The following is an 18,879-nucleotide window of genomic DNA, read 5'->3' on the forward strand; positions in this document are numbered from 1 at the left end:
GAAGAAAAAGAGGAGAAGAGAAGAGAAGATAAAAGAAAAAGTAACTATTTTTTAAAAAAATTATTTTAATAATTTTTATAATATTTAAATAAATAAAATAACATATACTAATAAAATTATGTCACGTGTAAATATTTTTTTTAAATGAAAAAAATTTCTGATTAAGCATAAGTCAAAAATCAAGTCTGAAGACTTACATTAACTTTGATAATCCTAACCACCAAACTCTCCTATCATCAAGAGAAAGAGCAAGTTTGGCAAGACTATGAACCATAAAATTTATTGAGCAATTACAAAGTAAAAGATTGTGCGTTTGGAAAGCCACAATGTAATTGGATTTATGTGTAATTGGAGGTAATTACACAATTTAATATGTTTGTCTGCAATTGGAAGTAATTGAGGGGTTCCAATTACACTCTCCAATTCTCATGGCGCCCCATGAGAATTGAATGTAATTATACTGTGTAATTACTAAAAACTTTCCATATTAAACATTAGCTACTAAAAAATATCATTTTCTCATGTAATTATTAACTATTTTGCCAAACAAGATATTAAGAATTCATATGTAATTACTACCTCATATCCAAACACACTTTGCATTTTAAAATATAATGTAATTACTAAAGTGTGTAATTACCACCTTAGTAATTATCCTACTTAATAATTACACAGTTACTTCCAAACACAACTCTTTCTTAGCAAGTTTATTTGGTAATTAACATATCAAAATGGATAAAAAAGTGGAGAACAAAACATAATTAAAATTTGGAGAATTATACCCTAAAATTTTAGTAATGTAAGTTTATCGTATCAAACTCAAAATTTTAGAGAATTCGACCGCAAATTAAACTTAATTACATTTATGAATTGGTACTTTTGATATAAAATAAAAAATCTGTAAAAGAGATTGACTCTTGTTATTTGTTTCCTATATGAACCGAACTGGTATTTTTTTACAATTTGCAACTTATGTACACAATTGGCCAATAAAAATAGCTCAAAATAAATAAATAAATATTAAAAATAAGTAAAAGTAGCCAGAGGAAAAAAAAAACTCAGCTTATAAACACAGAGACTAATAAAACGACACCGAGGCTCATCATTACGACAAAGCGGGAACCGTCGTTTCCAAGCCCAAGAATCGAAGGAGAAGCCGCCGACCGCGGCGGAGACCGACCCAGTTCGTGCTTTCCCAAGTCGATCATGATCTGAAACCGACAAGTATTGTTACCACCGCCGGGACCCGCCGGCGAGGGATCGACGGTGGTGATGGTTGAAAGGTTATTAAAGGCACAAGCGTCTTTCCTCTGGTTCATGGTCTGGTAATACACGTTGAAAGCATAAGAGGCGTTACCTTTAGGGTCAAGCATCCCACACGACGACCCATATCCCAAACTTGTACAATCCGCATAAGTACAAGCATACTTAACACTCTCAGCCAAATTGGGGTCCATTAGATTGGCTTGTGGCGCCATTATACACCATTGCCGAGCCAAATACCTGACCCCTTTGGCCGGAACCAAATTCTTTCCATTACCCATATCGAGATTGTATTTTACTGTCCCATCAAAATTGAAAATACCCCAGTGTCTCTCAAAGTTCCCTGGGTCGATACTCTTGGCATCTTCATCGATTAGAGCAAAGATATAGACATCAGGCAGAGTAGACCGTTTTGGGGTCCCCTGTCCTTGAACAATTCGCTTAATGAGACCTTGGTTGAATCGTTTAGCGTTTTCGTAATTCGCGTTTGGGTCACCGTCAGTGGGCCAGCCCATTTCGCCGATTATGATTGGCATGGAGGGGAACCCATTTTTCTCTAGAGCTGTGACGAGGGTGTCGAAATTAGCTTCCATTACGTTGTTGTAAGTGATGGAACCGTCGACGATTGGGTTGGAAGTGCTGCCGAAGAAAGCGTACTCTTTGGGGAAGTGAGGGTCAGCTTGGAGACTCAGGAATGGGTAGATGTTGATGGTGAGAGGTCCGCCATTGTCGCTTAGGAATTTGATGATGTTGATCATGAGGGTATGGATATCGGCTCTGAAATCTCCCCCTGAAGGAAGACCACTATCGGTTTGGTAAACGTCGGCGTTTAATGGGACTGTTACTTTAACTTGTTTGCCTAAACCAGCTTTTATTAGAGCTGCTTGTACATTTTGAAGAGCTGGGAGTGTTGTTTGGAGGAAAGTATCTTTGTATGTTTTCAAAAATGGTTCATTCCCAACTGCCACGTGCCTGCATTTACACATGTATATTTGGTTTACAACTCGATTGTGTATAAAAGTACATACAAATGGTGTTAAACATTAGTTAGTACAACAAGAATGTGGGAAACAGACAAGATTAGAAAAATTCGAAAGGAGCCCATTAGCCGTATTTTTTAAATTTCTGTTAAGTTAGTTGTCTTTATGCATTTGTCTAAAGAAAAAAAGTGTAACTAATCTAAAAGTTTATTTGGAACTAATAATTGTAGATATCGACTTTTGTGATTAGAATTTTTATTTCCCATACTAATAGGGCAAGCAAAGCATGATTATTAATTACCTTATATTAACTCCTATTGTGACATAGGCTGAGACGTTACGAGACACCCAATTCTCAGCAAAACCAACACTGCCAGCAAGAGGTGCCAAGAATTCATTAGGTATGCCGATCATAACTTCAATACCAGATTTTGCAAGAGCCTTAAGAGCACCAGGGTCAGCTTCAAATAGCTTCACCTTGTTAAATCCATTGTCTTTGAGGAGCTTCACAACTATGTTTGGTGGCAGTGGATGAGTTGAACGAGTTCCCCAGTTTGCAGCAAAGCCAAGAACGCCTACTGTAAAACATTCACTGATCATGCAAAAGAGCATGAAAATCCAACAGTAACGTGAACCCATGTCTCGTGATGATTTTCTCTCTGTACTAACTCAAAGAGACATGTGAAGAGAGACTTTGAATTCAGCACTACTTTAAAAAGGTTCCTAGTAACTTTAGTGGAAGGAAAGGTAAGGAATCACATGAAAATACAACAAAGAACTCGATTCTAAGGCAAACCCATTTGAATGATTGATCATATTATATATTGAACAGTGAAGAATCCTACTACATGGAGGGAATTTGGTTGTGGTATACTTGTTGGTGAGCATTTGGTGTTGGTATATCTTCCCAAGAGAAAACCCATTTCAAGAAAGAACCTTTTAGAGCCTTTTTCAACACCAAAAGTTTCAGTTTCTGAAAGGTACACGCGTCCTACCCTATGATTCCCGTATTAATTGCAATTACAAGTGGAAAGTGAATAATAAATAATTCCACCAATCAACACCTTCGAATTCTTTGCTATTTAAAATGTCGAACCATGTTACGATATTAAGATGATCCACGGCATAAAATACAACAATACACTCTACAACATTTTAATGGAAATTAATTAATCAAAATAGTTGCTAATCACTATGGGACCCCAGGAACAAGAACAACCATCTTGGGATACTTTTTTAACTATAAAGTAACAAAATCGGGGTATTAATACACATAATAAAATTCAAAATAATACTTCCTTTTCTCCTACCTCTCTTTCTAATTTCACTAACCATAAAGCCGGAGAAAATGAGAAATAAAATAATGCCAGTTTCTGAACAAATCAAATTGTGGGCACAAAATTACACTAAGAAACAATCGGTGTTGTTAGCTATAGGCTGAGCAGTAGCAGCTCAGCAGTGATGTTGAAATCCATTCCTTTCTCACAGAATTCACAAAACTATGGCAGAAGAGCTTTTAGTTGAGCCCTGAAAAGATCAGCAAGAGCTCCGCGAACATCCATCTAAACAAATCAAGAACAATCAATGTATCAACCATTCTAGTTAACTGATAAGTAAGCCACATCCCTAAGAGTACAAAAAGTCAAGCGCATGTAGTAAAGCACAGAAGGAACAATGGTCAGGCTCGGACTCCTTATAACTTATTTAGTTCAAACCAAAAGTCAAGCTCATGTAGGGATGCAAAAAAAGTATGATGATCATACTCGAACTCCCTGAGTATATATTTATACATATTTGTATTGTAAGCTAGAACTCCCTATATTAGAACACCTAATTTGTCCAAAGTAATGATAAAAAGTGAGAGATCCTGTATTCTCCTATCAATAGAACTAGCACACTTAATACACAAGTCAGAAACATGGAGGTTACAAGTACGAATATGAAACTTCCACTTTATCCCTTTCTCTCTCACCACTGAACTAGACTCAGTAGCACCTATCAAAGTTATCGCACAGGCATAGTACGGAAAAAATCCCGAAATTGAAGTATTCATCCCCCTCTAGAACAATATATTGGTGTTACAGGGTGCTCAGAAATACATTATACAGGCAACAAATTCTATCAATTGTGCTCATTAAAGTAAATAAGATTACCTGGTCACAGCATACAAGCTTCGTAAGCAGAGGATAAAAGTCTCTCAAGTGTCTTCTGAAAATCTTTTTGTTCATATAGGACATGCCATTAAGCACCTGAAAGAATGCAATAAAAAAATGTCAGCACTACTGACTGTTCTCATTAGAAATACCCAGATTGTCAAACCTGTAATCTAGTCAAAAAATTATTGATGCCATGTGACGCAGAAGTACTGACTACTGAGTAGTACATCATATAATACACGTTATGGATGCCCAACCAAATAATAAATATAGAAAGATGTGTGACCAATTCATACAAGGGATCAAACCATTTTGGAACGTAAATGACGCAGAACACATATAAAAGTGGAATCTTAAAGTCTTCTGCATGGATAAGTTTGTTCTAGAAACAAATATGCAAAACCAAGAGAGAAGAGAAAGGAGAAGATTCTTAGAGATAAACTGTGGTTGATAAATTCGAGAGAAGTTTAAGAAATAATGAACCACAACAAGGCCTGTTTATGAAAAGTAAATCAGAAACTAAGAAGCTAAAAAACAAAAATCCAGTCACTAGGCAGTTAATTATAATAATCCACATCAAACTACACTTCTAGTTATCGACAAAATAAATCATATAAATATTTATTCTAGTTTTAATCTTTTTAAGTGTACATATATGAGAATAAAGTAAGCTAGGCATGTGATCTCCATCACTCATACCTTAATACCTAGTAAAATCATAACTATAATAGAACGATACACATTACAAACTAAAATCTAAATGTTCAGAACAGAACAACTAAACATTACATTGTTGACTTAATACCTTAACAATAACGGGAGACCGCAACTCCAGAACTCGGTGAATATCCATGTTAGTGGTCTCGCCAGCAGTGGACTGCAAATCAGAAGCTTCCCGGAGTACCTGTTCACAAAAAGACACTAGTTTCTCTTCTGCTAGTCCTTCAAGTTTATCTTCTTCATGTTGATCATCATTGTTGGTAGAAACATCATCATCCTTCTTGTCATTAAACCCAGAAGTTGATTTCTGTAAAATGTCTAGATATATACAAGTTCCAGCTAATTCTTGGCGGAGAAGATTTAAAGGTGGCCTATCAAATAGTGAGCTAGTGTTATTTAAAAAGAGAGAGAGAGAGAGAGAGAGAGAGAGAGAGAGAGAGAGAGAGAGAGAGAAGAAGAAGAAATTATGCAACATCACGTGTCATACCTTTCATCAGGCAGTTGGTGCATGCGTGTTCTGAGGCTGGTATATGAATTATATGAAGCAGCAAACTCTAACAGAGACAGCAAGATGTCCATTATAACAATCTTCTGTGCTACTTTCAATTTGCTCCAATATTTTTTCTGCAATTAAAATAATATTTAATTAAACAGTGTACAGACAATTTAATAATCCCTAGCCCCCTTCAAAGGCCAAAATGGTGATATTTGCTCGAGCTATGAACTCCATTGTTTATTTTCTATGTTATTACCCCTACAGCCTTGTTATATATGGTGATGAACAAACTTAACAACACGCTTGGAGCACTAGTTTGACTCCAGGCACTGTAGCTTTCAAGGGCGACACTATTCTTATATTAAATGCTAAAAGGTTCCCTAGATTGGATTTCAAACCGAACTTAGATAATTAAATAAAATATTTATAGGCGCACACAGAGAGTTGAACATACAATACAAACCAACCTGTATATTGTCAATGGCTCCAAGAAGCAATAACTGAGTGATGCATTTTCCTCTAATGGTACTCATGAGTGGACTCTCCTCCTCATCTTTGACATCGGGTTCCACTACATCGGGTACCTAAAGAAATGTTGAAAAAGGGGATGGAGAAGATCAAATATGCAATGATTAGAGGTTTTACGTAGTCAATATCAGGTAAAACAAAATCTTTCAAATACAAGAGAAAATGTGAATGGTAAAAATGCATATGTCACCTTAACAGTAAACGCTATACATAAACTACCATCTGAATTATGCTATCTGAAACAAAATATCTTCTACAGTAGTACCTTAATTGGAGACGATGGCACTGAAGCCTCAGAAACATTGCTCTTTTTTGAGGTAAGATTTCTGAGGAAAAGATTATCCATCATATTTCCCATAATTCTTTGACCTATCGTCTGATTCCGTTGGAGACTACCACCTTCAGCAGGTTTTGGACTTCTTCCAGACGGTGAGGGAAGGCCTGCAATTGCATGGTAAATAAATATTTATGATATTGAAGACATTCGTTCAACTTTCTTAATGTGCAGATACAAATGCAAAACTAGCCCCACTAATCAAGGCATCAGAATCAAGTGAACTCTCCAGGCACCATGAATTAAATTTTGATATCATAATTGATAATGTCCATTCCATTGCTAAGTTTATCCTGTCACTATTAATATCTACACACCAAGTACCAACTAACTACTACAAATGCTCTGACTTTTCTCTTTAGATTTATAAATCTAACCTTCAGAACCATCCAAGTTCACACGCAGCCCTGATTGTTGATTATGGTCAGTGAAGGCTGCAGCATTATGAGTTCTTCCAGCACCATCGACACTGCTGGGTGTCAATGGAGGTACCTTTCCATCGTCATTGGCATCAAACTGATGAATATCAGCAGCATGTGGGGAAGAGCTATCAGCCCAATTGATCTCTTGATCTTTAATTAATGGTTTGTTGTTCTCGAATCCCAAAGCATTAAGAAGCTCAAGCGGTTGTGTGGTGTATGAAGCGTCTCTGACAATGGAAACAGAGAAAAGATAAGTATTTGAAAAACATACTAAAGACGTTCAAGTAAGCTGAATTATACTTACCTAATGCTTTTCAACAAGGTATCCCAATCGCTCTCACTGAATTGATGCCCTCCAACTTCTATGAGATGCACTAACGCACCAAGGGATATTGAAACCACTGACTGGTCTGTCTTTTTGGCACAATCCAACAACAAACTGAGAAGTGGTGGCAGCATAAAACAAACCTCCTGCCGATAGAAAGACATAATTTAGAAAGTTCAACAGTAATGTCCTGGATGTTAAGTGCAGGTTGAATTCTCGATTGGACACTTCATACAAACATGTTAAAGTGCAACACTACATTAAAAATTGAATATGCCAAACTTTTTGTTGGAAAGAGACAGTAAACTCCCATTCATTTTTGAAACCATAAATTTCAAGTAACCTAGCATCAGAACCAAATCATAAGCTCAATAGTAAAATATTCATTTCTTTTTCACTATATCTGTCTATACTAGTAGCAAGTATAATACACTACAAAAAGCCGATAAGGAAGCATAAAAGTACCTTATAGAAAGTATTGAAAAGGTTGCAGAGCAATTGAAGCGAGTGAATGCTTGATTCACGCAGCAAATCATCATCAGAAGAAAGTGAGTTTTCCTTTCCAGCATGTCTCACGTGATCAAAAATGGGAAACAATACACGATGGAATATGCTCTCCCAAAAAGATGGTGAAAACTTTTTACCCCTCTCATCTAGTAAATCAAACAAAACTTCAAGCGCACAGCTTCTGACCTCTGGTCTTGGATCTGATGTTAGATCAGACAAGCCAGCAAGCATTGGAAACCAATAATGCTCAGTCACATCCATAGCTTCATCCACACTTGCATCAATGGGCTTCAAAGCACCACCAGGTATAAGACCCTAAAATTACCGAACTTTGTTAAAAAGGCTCAAAATTGAGAAAGAGCACAGAGTCCATACAACCTTAGTAAAATCAATCTAAGTAAACAAAGAATATTCAAGTAAAACAAGCATAAATAGTGATGATTTATGGTAGTCACAAGTATACCATCAATATGATGAATCAGAGTCCTATCATGAATTTCTTTGTTATAATAATAATAATAAGAAGAAGAATAACGATGATGATGATTATGATGATAAATAATAATATATTCTGGATATCTATGTAAAGGCAGCCAATCAATCAGTGTGTCACAATTGAAGGGTCTGGTAGAACTAACAAAGTAAAAATAACAAATTGCACAAATCATTCATATCTAGTGGCTTTCAGTGAATTCACCAGAGGAAAAGTATTGCACCAAGATAAAGCAAGGTCCTCCCAAAAATATAAGACATCAAAACTATATCAAACATAAATCAAAAGACAAAACAGGACTGAAGACTAAACGACAAACCTCTGCCAAACGATCCTCGCATATACGCAAAAGTGCAATAGCTTTCAAACTGATTCGGTGCGAAGTTTTATTATTCGCAAACCTGATAAGACAGTTTACGCAATCCATAAAACAGTCTCCAACAACTTGGTCAAAGTGCTCCAAGATAACTGCAAATACCACCGAAGTTAGATATACTACTAATAAAATAGGCAAAGAATTACTACTCTAATATCTAGTTAAAACATTGTAAGTAATGAAAAACAGAAAGTTTTACCCTGTTCAACATTTTCAAATGCACTATCAACTATTGATTCCAAATCATCATCTGCAGCAGCTGTGAAAATCATAAAGACACTACGCCATCCAGACTTAATGTTCCCCACTTTGGATTTTATCATCTACAATAGTCACCAGAAAATATAAACTTCAAATAAAAACAATATATAAATAGTTGAAGTTCACAAGGAAAAAAAATGTCTTTTAAAAGAGGATTCAGTAGAAGTTAGTCATATAGACATACTTGGACAATGCAATCAACAATGAGGCTCCTTATGGATTCACTTCGACTATTGCGCATAAGGACAACAAATGGTTTGAGAATGTCATTTTGGAATGTAAAATTAGCAAGTTCAGCACGCTCCAAATACTTCATACCAAGCTGCCGTAGAGAATCTATGGCATACATAGCAATTTTCTCCTCGGGGTGGCTCCCAGCTGAAATGAAATGATTTGCCAATACAGACCATATTCTAGCCCAGACCTGAAAAATCAGTAAAATGTTTCTGTAAGAAAATAACCAAGAAGCCACAAATAACTAATACGTGATATGGATAACAGATGTGGATGGCAGACACCGTAACTAATACCAAAAATCTGAAAATCCTTGGCAAAATATGCTATGATAGCTGATAAGAATAATTGGCTACAGCACATAACCATGCATTGACACAAATATACATGTTTTAACCAATCACGTGATATGACATCTACTACCTTATATCTCTTGTAGTAACAATACCAATAGATTTAAGAGATCCCCAAAGTAAATTAAGACAAGGGACCACATCTGATAGCATGTAAGAGTGTTTTTATTATATATGAGACATACCATGCGTATACGTGCCATATTGTAGTAGCTGATCTCAACAAGTTTCTGTAAGCTGAACACGCGAGCAGGACTTTGCTTTAATTCTTCAGCTGATACACCACAAAGAGCATTGAAGAATTCAACGACAGAATCACTGGGAAGTTTAACACTATTAACAAATACTTGTTCAGCAGGTTTCCCAGCCAACTCTTTCAGGGATTGAAGCACAGCATCTCTTGAAATTTGGTTCGATCCATGCATAACAGAAGCAGCAATGGCAGGAGTCGATGTAATGAATTCAAGACGAGAAACACACTCCAATATTGCATTCCATGTGTCCTGAAGGGCGTCAGTCTCTGTGTCACAAAGACCCAATAGTGTCCGCAAAGCTTCTACATTTTTACTGCGCATTTCCTTTGGAGCATGCAAGAAAGTGAACCTGAGATACAAATTCAATATTTAATTTTTTGTAGTAAAAAACATTTTTTTCACCATACATACAATAGTATGAGATAATAACAATCTCCCCTCCATTATAATAAAGATTAAACAATCCACCTTACAAAATCAAAAATATCAAATTCTCTCTTTAGAATTCACATTTACAAATAAATCTAATTCAAGTAGAAATTAAAACAAAAGTACACTTATCAAAACTTGAAAACAAAATATAAATGAAATTTTTTTAAGAAGAAAAAAACATTTTCTTTTGTGGACTTTAAAAATTTTATTTCCATTTAACAAGTTAAATTTTAAGTTTGAAATTTGGATTTTGACAAAAGCATGTTAATTTTAACTAATTTTACTATTTTAGACTATGGGTAGATTTGCTTATAAACTAAAATTTAAGAAGATGATTCTGTACCCTTTGAAAACTTAAGGTAATTGTTTAATTAAGCTAAAAGGAGGGGAGGTCCAATTAATATAAAAAAAGTTTAACAATTATACCTGACCAATGATGTTAGGAAAGCATAGCGCATGGTGTCCATTCCAAGCACGTGCGTGATATGTATTCCAGCCTTAAATCCCTCCATGCAAAGAGCAACCCTAGACTTATTTTCACCCTCTTCCATAGTAACCGAAAAAGTTGCAAGTAAAGGCCATCCCACAGCTTCAACCATAGGCCTTACAAGTTCTATCTGCTGAGAAGTATGAAATTCCCCTCTTTTTATTCCTTGATTCCGAAATATTGCCTGTGTTTGCTTAATTATAGCTTCACTCTCAGACTTAGTATCAGTTGTAGACTGCCTTTTGGGAAGGCCCAAATTAAGAATGCTGACCAAGCGGCCTCTCTCTTCACCTTCTGGTTTATTTCTGCCACTTTTCTCAACTCCAAATGCCTCATCCTTCATCTTAATCTCTTCTTTAACAATGGAATCATAGATATCTTCTAAGAGATCTCTAGGAGCAGATTCTTCAGGATCATTTGCAGCATTCATACGGACAAAATCAGACTTGGACATTTTAGGCCACACCATTGGATTATGGGCATCAGTGTTTAACATTATAACTGCATATGCAAGAATATATGCGGTATCCGCATTTTTGAAAAGACCTGGATTATCGGCACAATATCTGCACGAGATAAGAAATGCATCATAAATCACCGATGAGTGTAAAAGTAGGTAACTTTCTAAATTTCTTGCATGGATATGGTTCCTGTATCTGACCAGTTCAGGGAAAACCAAAGTTTTTTTTCCTAAGTGCTAAGGGTGTCTACTCCACTTTAATCTCAATCATGGATAGTTATCAAAAAAAAAAAAATTCAATCATCAATATGTTTATGAAAAGACTTATCAAAAAATCTAAGAAAAAATGTCTGCATGAAAATGAAATTAAACCACATTTCAGGCGAGAGGGATGTTGAGAATGCAAATAGTGTGCACAAAATACTAATGGGAGTAATGTACATAGCGAATCAATTACCGCTCTGCAAACTTCTCCATTATACGATCTATCTTTTGGGCTTCCCCTGGAAGTCGAAATCCTTTAAGAAATTCACGGATAGCAGAATCAAACTTCATTCCTGAAAACTGCATGGAATCCACATAACAATGCATCACAGCAAGAGGAAATTCTTCATGCTGGCCCAGATAATCCCCGATCATTGCCTGAAATTTCGGAATAAGAATAAGAAGCTGTCATCAAAGATGACAAAAAGGAAACACATTCTAGAACATAAGTACAACAGACCTTGTCCAAACTTGGATTACTTCTCAAAAATTGGGCCACTGAAGAAGGTGTATTCTCCACCAACTTATTTGATATTAAATACTCTACACCCTTTACTGGTTTCCTGTTAAACTGCAATTCAATTAGAAACATACATGAGCCTCTGACTGCTTGGTGCACCCAAAAGGGCATCAGGACAATACAAACCCAAGTACAGTATAACATTTAAAAGCCTTGTTTGAACCTTGAATTTTAAGGGGAAAACAAAAGAAATCCAAGGGATTCCATTTATTCATGTTTGGATTGAATCAATAAATTAAGATTTCTATTTTTAGAAAAATTAAAACTTGAGTATAGTATAATTTATATACAAAAATAATTATATTAATAAAAGTCTCGAATCAAATTTATGTAAAACATTCTCTTTTTCCCTACTGTTTTCCTTCATAAAAATTTCCATAGTAAAATCCAAGGTCCAAACAAAACCTAGAAGAAAAGATTTTTTAAAAAAAAATTGTTAATTTTCGTTTACTTCAGCAATGACAGCTTCCATTGTTGATTTGTGGGCCTTTGCCTTCTCAAAGTTACTGGTCAAACCATCCCTGGTTTTCACATCCACAGATTCTCCCGTTGAAGCTTCTTGTTCAAGAGATTGAATACTTTTATGCTGGCTTTCTGATTCTCTACGAGCATTTTCCCAATCAACTAGTGACTTGAGAACACTCACAAGGCACTGAAAGGGTGAAGGAAGAAAAATTGTCATCCAGCAATTTCTGCTGAAATAACACAGTAGGTTGTTGCAGAAAAAAAATTATTAAATATCCCTTAATTTCATTTTGTAATCCACACCAACGAACCAACCTGAAGCGATGAGCCTTTAATTGAAGTTGTCTGCGACAACACAGTTAAATTAGGGTCTGTACTTTGAGTCCCTTGAGATATTTTAGATAGCGAAGTAACCTGCACCAGTAATAAATTGCATTGTGAGAGCGTTAGGTGTGCCTAAGCAGCCACATTACTAAAAACTTTTATTAAAACCTGAACAGAAATTTTTTGAAATACTATATGGGAGTTATACCGTGCGTTCAAATAAATTTGGTGACTCAAGATCACAATCATAGTTTACAAATATGTCAACAAGCATCTGAGGATCCTTGCATACTTTCTCAAGCATCCTGCAAAAATCACCAGTAGTCAGAGGACAATAGAAACAACCTTATAAAATACTGATCAGCAGAAAAACATCCCCAGAAAAAGAAAAGTTAACATCTAACAGCTGGCATATAGTAATCAGAGAGAAATATACCGTAGAACACTTATTTTTTGGTTAGCAGAACATTCCAAGCCATCCAATGATCGTAAAACAATCAAAGGAAAAAAGATGCCAATTTCACCCTGCAAATGTAGTCGTTGTATACATGAGAAAGGAAAACAAATTAAAAATTTACTATTTTAGAAAGAAGTTTATGTAACTAGTTTATCAAGGTCATAGACATACTTTAAGACTTTCTCTGAAACGCAACAAAAGCACCAAGAAAATTCCAGTTGCATACTGACAGAAAAGAAAAACATGATGAGGACAAAAATATCTCACAAAAGAGTAAAAAAAATCTCATTAACAGCAATTAGTTGCATGTAAACCTGGAAGATGACAGGGGACTGTGAAACTGATGCCCGCAGCAAAGCATATGAAAGATAGGCTTTCACTGAGTCAATAAAATGGAAGTTCCTTGTAAATGAATGGCTTACTCCTTCTAATAAACCCTGAAATACAACATAACATAGTAGATAAAATAGTTTCTTTCATTTATGAGAAAAAAAAAATTGCAGAGATATTATATATATCTATATATTATACATATATATTTGCATAAATAGGTATAGAAACAAAAAGGTGATCAAAATGTGTAAACTGTAGATAAATGCATTTGATTTTTATTAGATACTCAAATACTGTAACCCCCAACCCTTGGTCAAAAGCCCATAGTTTGCTTTCGTGAGGTATGAAGTTCAATTTCTCTAAGGAACTATCGAGTTATTTGCTATAGTTTCTGTATCCAAGATTGTAGGTGTTCAACAGGAGGATAAGTGTTAAGAAAATTGTAAAATACCACATATAATGATATTAGTTCAATGTAATTAATCATCATGCTTCAGTCAAAAATTTCATCAACTGTTTATATGCCTACAAAAAGCATATAAGTCTACACTCTGCTTTCTTTTATTTTTATTTCATTATTAAAATTATTTAATTCGGAGTTTTAAAGGTTAAGCCTCAACAGATGAGAATGTGCACATGAAAGAAAATTTTACAGCAGTCGGACCTGCAGAAGCTCGAGAGACAAGATTCGAGTCTTGGATGTGACTTCATCACTATCTTCCTTCATGCCCATCTGCAAGTAATATATTTTTCAAGTCAGAGAAAATTAAATACCAGGGAAAAAATTTGGAGAGGTTATTAAAAAACATCAGGATTTTTTTGTTCAAGTCATCTACCTTGCACAGGGTGCGGAATACCAGCAAAGCATCACGTTGGACTATGCCCATGCTTTCAAGATCAATCCCACTTTAATAGATTTAGGGCAAACAAACATCAGTATATTTTTTCCTCATTACTAGAAACAAGCATCAGTGCTATAGAAATAAGCAGTAATCAAAGAGTATAAAATCATATTCTTACCGTGTTATCTTTTTACCATCTTCAATATGCACAGCTTTGTCAAGGACAGCCTCTAAACCCTAGACAAGATTTTGAGGGGCCAAAAGGTAACTTCATTATAACAAAAGAAAACTGGTAATGTATGAATGTTAAGCACCAGTAATGTGTAAAAGCTCTTAATATAAATTTTGTGGTGAAGAATATAAATGATAGCACAAGGGATATAAATACTGTAAACTACAAGTATCAGGCACCTTGATGTCGGCGCCACCAGCAAGATTATGTAGTTCCTCCACAGATGCAAGAGATGTCTCTTTAGCTTGGTTAAGTGCATCACCTAAAGTTATTTCTTTGTCATTTTCCTCCCCCAGTGAAGTTTCTTCCATGGTATTTGAACTCTGAGCTTCTGTATGTCCAACAGAACCAGATGTTACCTGAACTCCCTGTCAAACATTGTAATTGGTATGCAAGGAATTATTCTTTGTTCTTTATATTGGGAAACCCAAACCTCACAATATACATATAAAAGAAGAGAGAGAGAGAGAGAGAGAGAGAGAGAGAGAGAGAGAGAGAGAGAGATTATTCTGCATCAGTCAGAGGTAAGAAAAATTTAAATCATAAACCTGGTCAGTCTCCATCCTCCTGATAATGATGCTGATCATCTGAGTCAACATTGCCTTAGACGTTGCTTGATTTACAGGACTCTTGCTACAAATTCAAACTAGACTTCATGAGTACTACTTAAAGTCGACACCCTAAAAGTTAATACAAGTACCCTGTGATCATATGAAAAATACCTGTGAAGAGCAATATTGTAGCATACTCTGATAACTCCAAGTAAAGGTTCCCCATGGACTGCATAATCACATGTCACTCTTAACAGCCTTTCAGGGTCAAATATCAAAACGATGGAGAAATAGAAGACACCTTTTATAAGTGTGAACATAAATCCTCTCAAGTAACATACCTCTGAATTTTGTGGATGCTACAGCAGTAAGGAGGACTTTCAACACTTGGAGAACAGTGCTGCATATTTACTTTTGTAAGTAAACAAGCGTAACACAAGACATAAACAGGGTTTAAAAAATTGTAATAGTACCTATCAGGTGATGAATTGTCAACACAGCTGCAAACCATGTTCAGGATGTCTGTAAACATTGGTACATTCTTACCACCATCTAAACCAGGATCTCCCTCTAGATGATCATATGCAATGAGTTTCTGTGCTTATATGATTTGAGAATCAATTAGCAGTTACAAAATGTATTCAAATGGAGATCAACTGACGAAAAGTAATTAAAAAACTGTGGAAAAGTTTAGTTAAGGAGATTCTAAAATCGAATATGATTTCACAATACTTTTTGCACCTTATCAAGGATCACATATTATCGACACACTAGTAGATCAAACTACAGAATATTTATTATAAGAAAGTGAATTTGAATAGCATGCCTTAGTTCTTCTAACTCAAAACAATTTATTCAAACAACAGCATCAAACTCACTAATAGAACTCAAATGTAAATCCTTCAATACCCCATAACCTTGCAGATATCCTAAAATGTAAATTCTGAAAAATCAAATATTTCCCTCTCAAAAGTCCCTTTTCTCAATCCGACCACTTTCAACATAATGCTAATATTCTTACCTTTTCTATTGCAAATAACTTAATGAAACAACTTGAAATTTGTATCTCTTTCTCTAGTAAAATAGAATTTCATATATTTTTATTTCCATGATCATGCATATCAAAAACCAATAATTCAAGCTTGTCTTGCAAATTTACTGTTCCCATATTACATCTCTCAATCAAACTCAAAATTCACTTCCCATCTATTAATCTCCTCAATCTTACGCAACTGACATCAAGAACCGAAGGGAAAATCTTAAACAAAGAACCAATAAATTGAGAGCGTGAAAATAAAAAACTAAGAAATAAAATAAACATGACAAATACATACATGAAGACAATCCAATGCAGATTCTAAGATTTTCAAGTTCTTTGTCTCAAATGCAAGTCGAAGAGGACTCAACACAAGTTCCGCCACTGACCCCTCCAAAGTATTCCCAGCACTTGCCAAGACAGTTGAAATAGTTGCACTTATGCTCACTGGCTTAGCAACAGGAATAGCCTGGGCATCATGAGGAACTGTTTGTGACTGGCTTTGCTCCTTTTCTGTTTTTGAAGCTCCATCTTCAAGTGAACTGCAACCGAAAGGGATACCAAGACACAAAAATTAAAGGACATCACGGTGTTACAGAGAATTTGATAGGTAACGTTTTGCATGTTAAAGAAGTGTTAATTGACATAATTGCATCAAAAAAAATATATTATATTAATCTTAGAAGTACAAACTACAAACCTCTCATCACCAGCCACAGATGCAGCTTGGTTTGTCTCACTGGAAGCGGGAGGCTGAACCTGATTGACCTCCTTCGTACCATCTGAGAAACAACATTACAACAAAACAAACTAGTGAGTTACACCATGAATTTTCTCATCTCAAGCTTGATGGACAATTGATATAATAAGCGGATGATTGTGATGAAGGTGCAACGTACAAACCAAAACAAAACTGTTCATTGCTAATTTTAGTCAATAACAGCCACCTCTAATTTCAATCACAAACAAACAAAAAGTAATCGAAAAATCGACATTATCAATTTCAAATTAAGAAGAAGCATAACCTATATAATTCTGGATAGCTTTCTGAAGTTCTGGATGTTTTTTCCCCGAACATTCTTTGAGCATCGACTCAAATGCTCGTGTAACAAAACCACCAGCTGCACCACCCGACATTTTTACTTTCTTCAATCAAAATTCTCCCCGTTCTACAATTCTCCCCAATCTTGAACCAAAAAAAGAAAAAAAAAATTGTTAATCAAAAAGGACGCCTAACATAAATTAGCATCAACCAAAAGAAACACAGTAAAGAAACAAATGCCGAGAACTCGGATCGAAAGCCATTGAGCCAAGATCCGATAAAGAAATGAGCTACTATTGATGAGCAATTGCAGAGAAATGGAGAGAAAGACACGTACCTTAAATTTCTGCAAGTTGCGAAAGAGAGATCTGAAAAGAAGGAGATGAGAGTATATTAGATCTGGTGATCTATAGAGTAGGCTTCACTCTTCTTCTCCTACTGGCTAGGCTACTGGTCTTCTCTCACGGAGCTCGGAGCGAAGCCTCAGACATTGCCAATTGCCACTGCTGCCTGAGATTTTTATTTTATTGTCAAAAACGACAATATTGCGAATGAGTCTTCTATGCAACCTTAAAGGCCAATCAAAAAAAAAAAGAGTGAAAGTTTGGGTTAGATTTAAAAATATGATAACAGTTAAGAAAATTAATTAATAGTGATACGATCGCATACCATATTCTTCAAACAAAAAAAATAGTCCATAGAGATTAGAGATCTCTTCTAGTTCTACTCCTCCAAAGTCGTTGGACACTGTCGTTTAAGAGTAAACGACATGTCACTAGGTGAAAACAAAAATTGGTATTAATTAATAAACTTGACCAGGAAACTCATTAAAAAGGGCCTATATAATAAGAACTGTCCCTTCATATTAATATTTCTTAAAGAACTATCTCCCAACGAATGACAATGATATAATTATTCTTACAACTATAAAATAAAACATAAAAACTCAAATTCATAATCATCATCACAATTCTTTACATTTTTAATTATCTTTTTTTTTTAAGACAAATCTTTCCAAAAACATAGAATGGCGTAAAAATCATCTTACGAATCACTTCTATCAATTCCAAGTATGAATGTTGAAAGTAATTATTAGCAAATATAGTATTTTTTAATAGTAGACTTACATAAATGAATTTAACATGAGAAACACATGTAAATTTATTTATGTTACGTTGAAACATAAGTAAATTTTTATTCAATTATATTTACATCCATCTTCAAGGACTCGAAATAATAATGAATAGTTGAAAACCATCTCATATCAAAGTTGAAGAAAAATTCCCAAAAATCTCACAGTAACAATTGAAGGCAGCTCAAAACATTGGGGTTACGAGAAGGGGTCTTTCTCAGTATTTATTTTGGATATTCTTTAGTTTATTTTCTGTTGAGCTTGTTTTTAGATGTTACATTTGTATCTATTGTGTTTTTTTTAGTTTTTTTTTTTTTTTTTTTTTTGTTAATTAGGATTTCCTCCCGAACTTTGACATGTACCAAATCATGCCCCTTGAACTTTTTTTGCCGTTAAAAATTCTCCATCAACTATTGAGATTGTTAGATTTGAGGACTTCTGTCTAATTTTAGTAAAAAAATTCTAACATGGATGAAAGTTTATGGGACATGATTTAGTACATATCAAAGTTTGAGGGCATGATTTGGTAGATATCAAATTCTGAGAGCATGATTTGATACATAAACAATCACTGAAACATTAAAATTGAATGAAATTAGA

General features: G+C 35.0%; 2 protein-coding genes across 2 annotated transcripts; both read right to left on the reverse strand.

The window, feature by feature from the left end:
• Positions 1 to 789: 789 nt before the first annotated feature.
• Positions 790 to 3,295, reverse strand: LOC115705503 (glucan endo-1,3-beta-glucosidase 5). The gene is made up of 2 exons (XM_030632846.2): positions 2,545 to 3,295; positions 790 to 2,235 (listed from the first exon to the last, which is right to left on the reverse strand). The coding sequence occupies exons 1-2, from the start codon at positions 2,880 to 2,882 to the stop codon at positions 1,059 to 1,061; spliced, it is 1,515 nt and encodes a 504-aa protein (XP_030488706.2). The 5' UTR covers positions 2,883 to 3,295; the 3' UTR covers positions 790 to 1,058.
• A 155-nt stretch (positions 3,296 to 3,450) lies between these two features.
• On the reverse strand, positions 3,451 to 17,794 carry LOC115705502 (brefeldin A-inhibited guanine nucleotide-exchange protein 5). The gene is made up of 34 exons (XM_030632845.2): positions 17,485 to 17,794; positions 17,131 to 17,291; positions 16,806 to 16,887; positions 16,404 to 16,647; positions 15,543 to 15,664; positions 15,411 to 15,469; positions 15,241 to 15,298; positions 15,067 to 15,151; positions 14,698 to 14,886; positions 14,465 to 14,523; positions 14,281 to 14,350; positions 14,109 to 14,177; positions 13,426 to 13,548; positions 13,283 to 13,336; positions 13,091 to 13,179; positions 12,863 to 12,959; positions 12,646 to 12,744; positions 12,317 to 12,517; positions 11,806 to 11,916; positions 11,539 to 11,723; positions 10,561 to 11,187; positions 9,634 to 10,051; positions 9,046 to 9,285; positions 8,800 to 8,923; positions 8,544 to 8,692; positions 7,690 to 8,046; positions 7,204 to 7,370; positions 6,855 to 7,126; positions 6,409 to 6,584; positions 6,083 to 6,199; positions 5,607 to 5,743; positions 5,205 to 5,490; positions 4,397 to 4,492; positions 3,451 to 3,805 (listed from the first exon to the last, which is right to left on the reverse strand). The coding sequence occupies exons 2-34, from the start codon at positions 17,240 to 17,242 to the stop codon at positions 3,743 to 3,745; spliced, it is 5,337 nt and encodes a 1,778-aa protein (XP_030488705.2). The 5' UTR covers positions 17,243 to 17,291; positions 17,485 to 17,794; the 3' UTR covers positions 3,451 to 3,742.
• Positions 17,795 to 18,879: the final 1,085 nt, after the last annotated feature.

Source organism: Cannabis sativa, chromosome 1 (genome assembly GCF_029168945.1).
Source record: "Cannabis sativa cultivar Pink pepper isolate KNU-18-1 chromosome 1, ASM2916894v1, whole genome shotgun sequence".
Taxonomy (NCBI): domain Eukaryota; kingdom Viridiplantae; phylum Streptophyta; class Magnoliopsida; order Rosales; family Cannabaceae; genus Cannabis; species Cannabis sativa.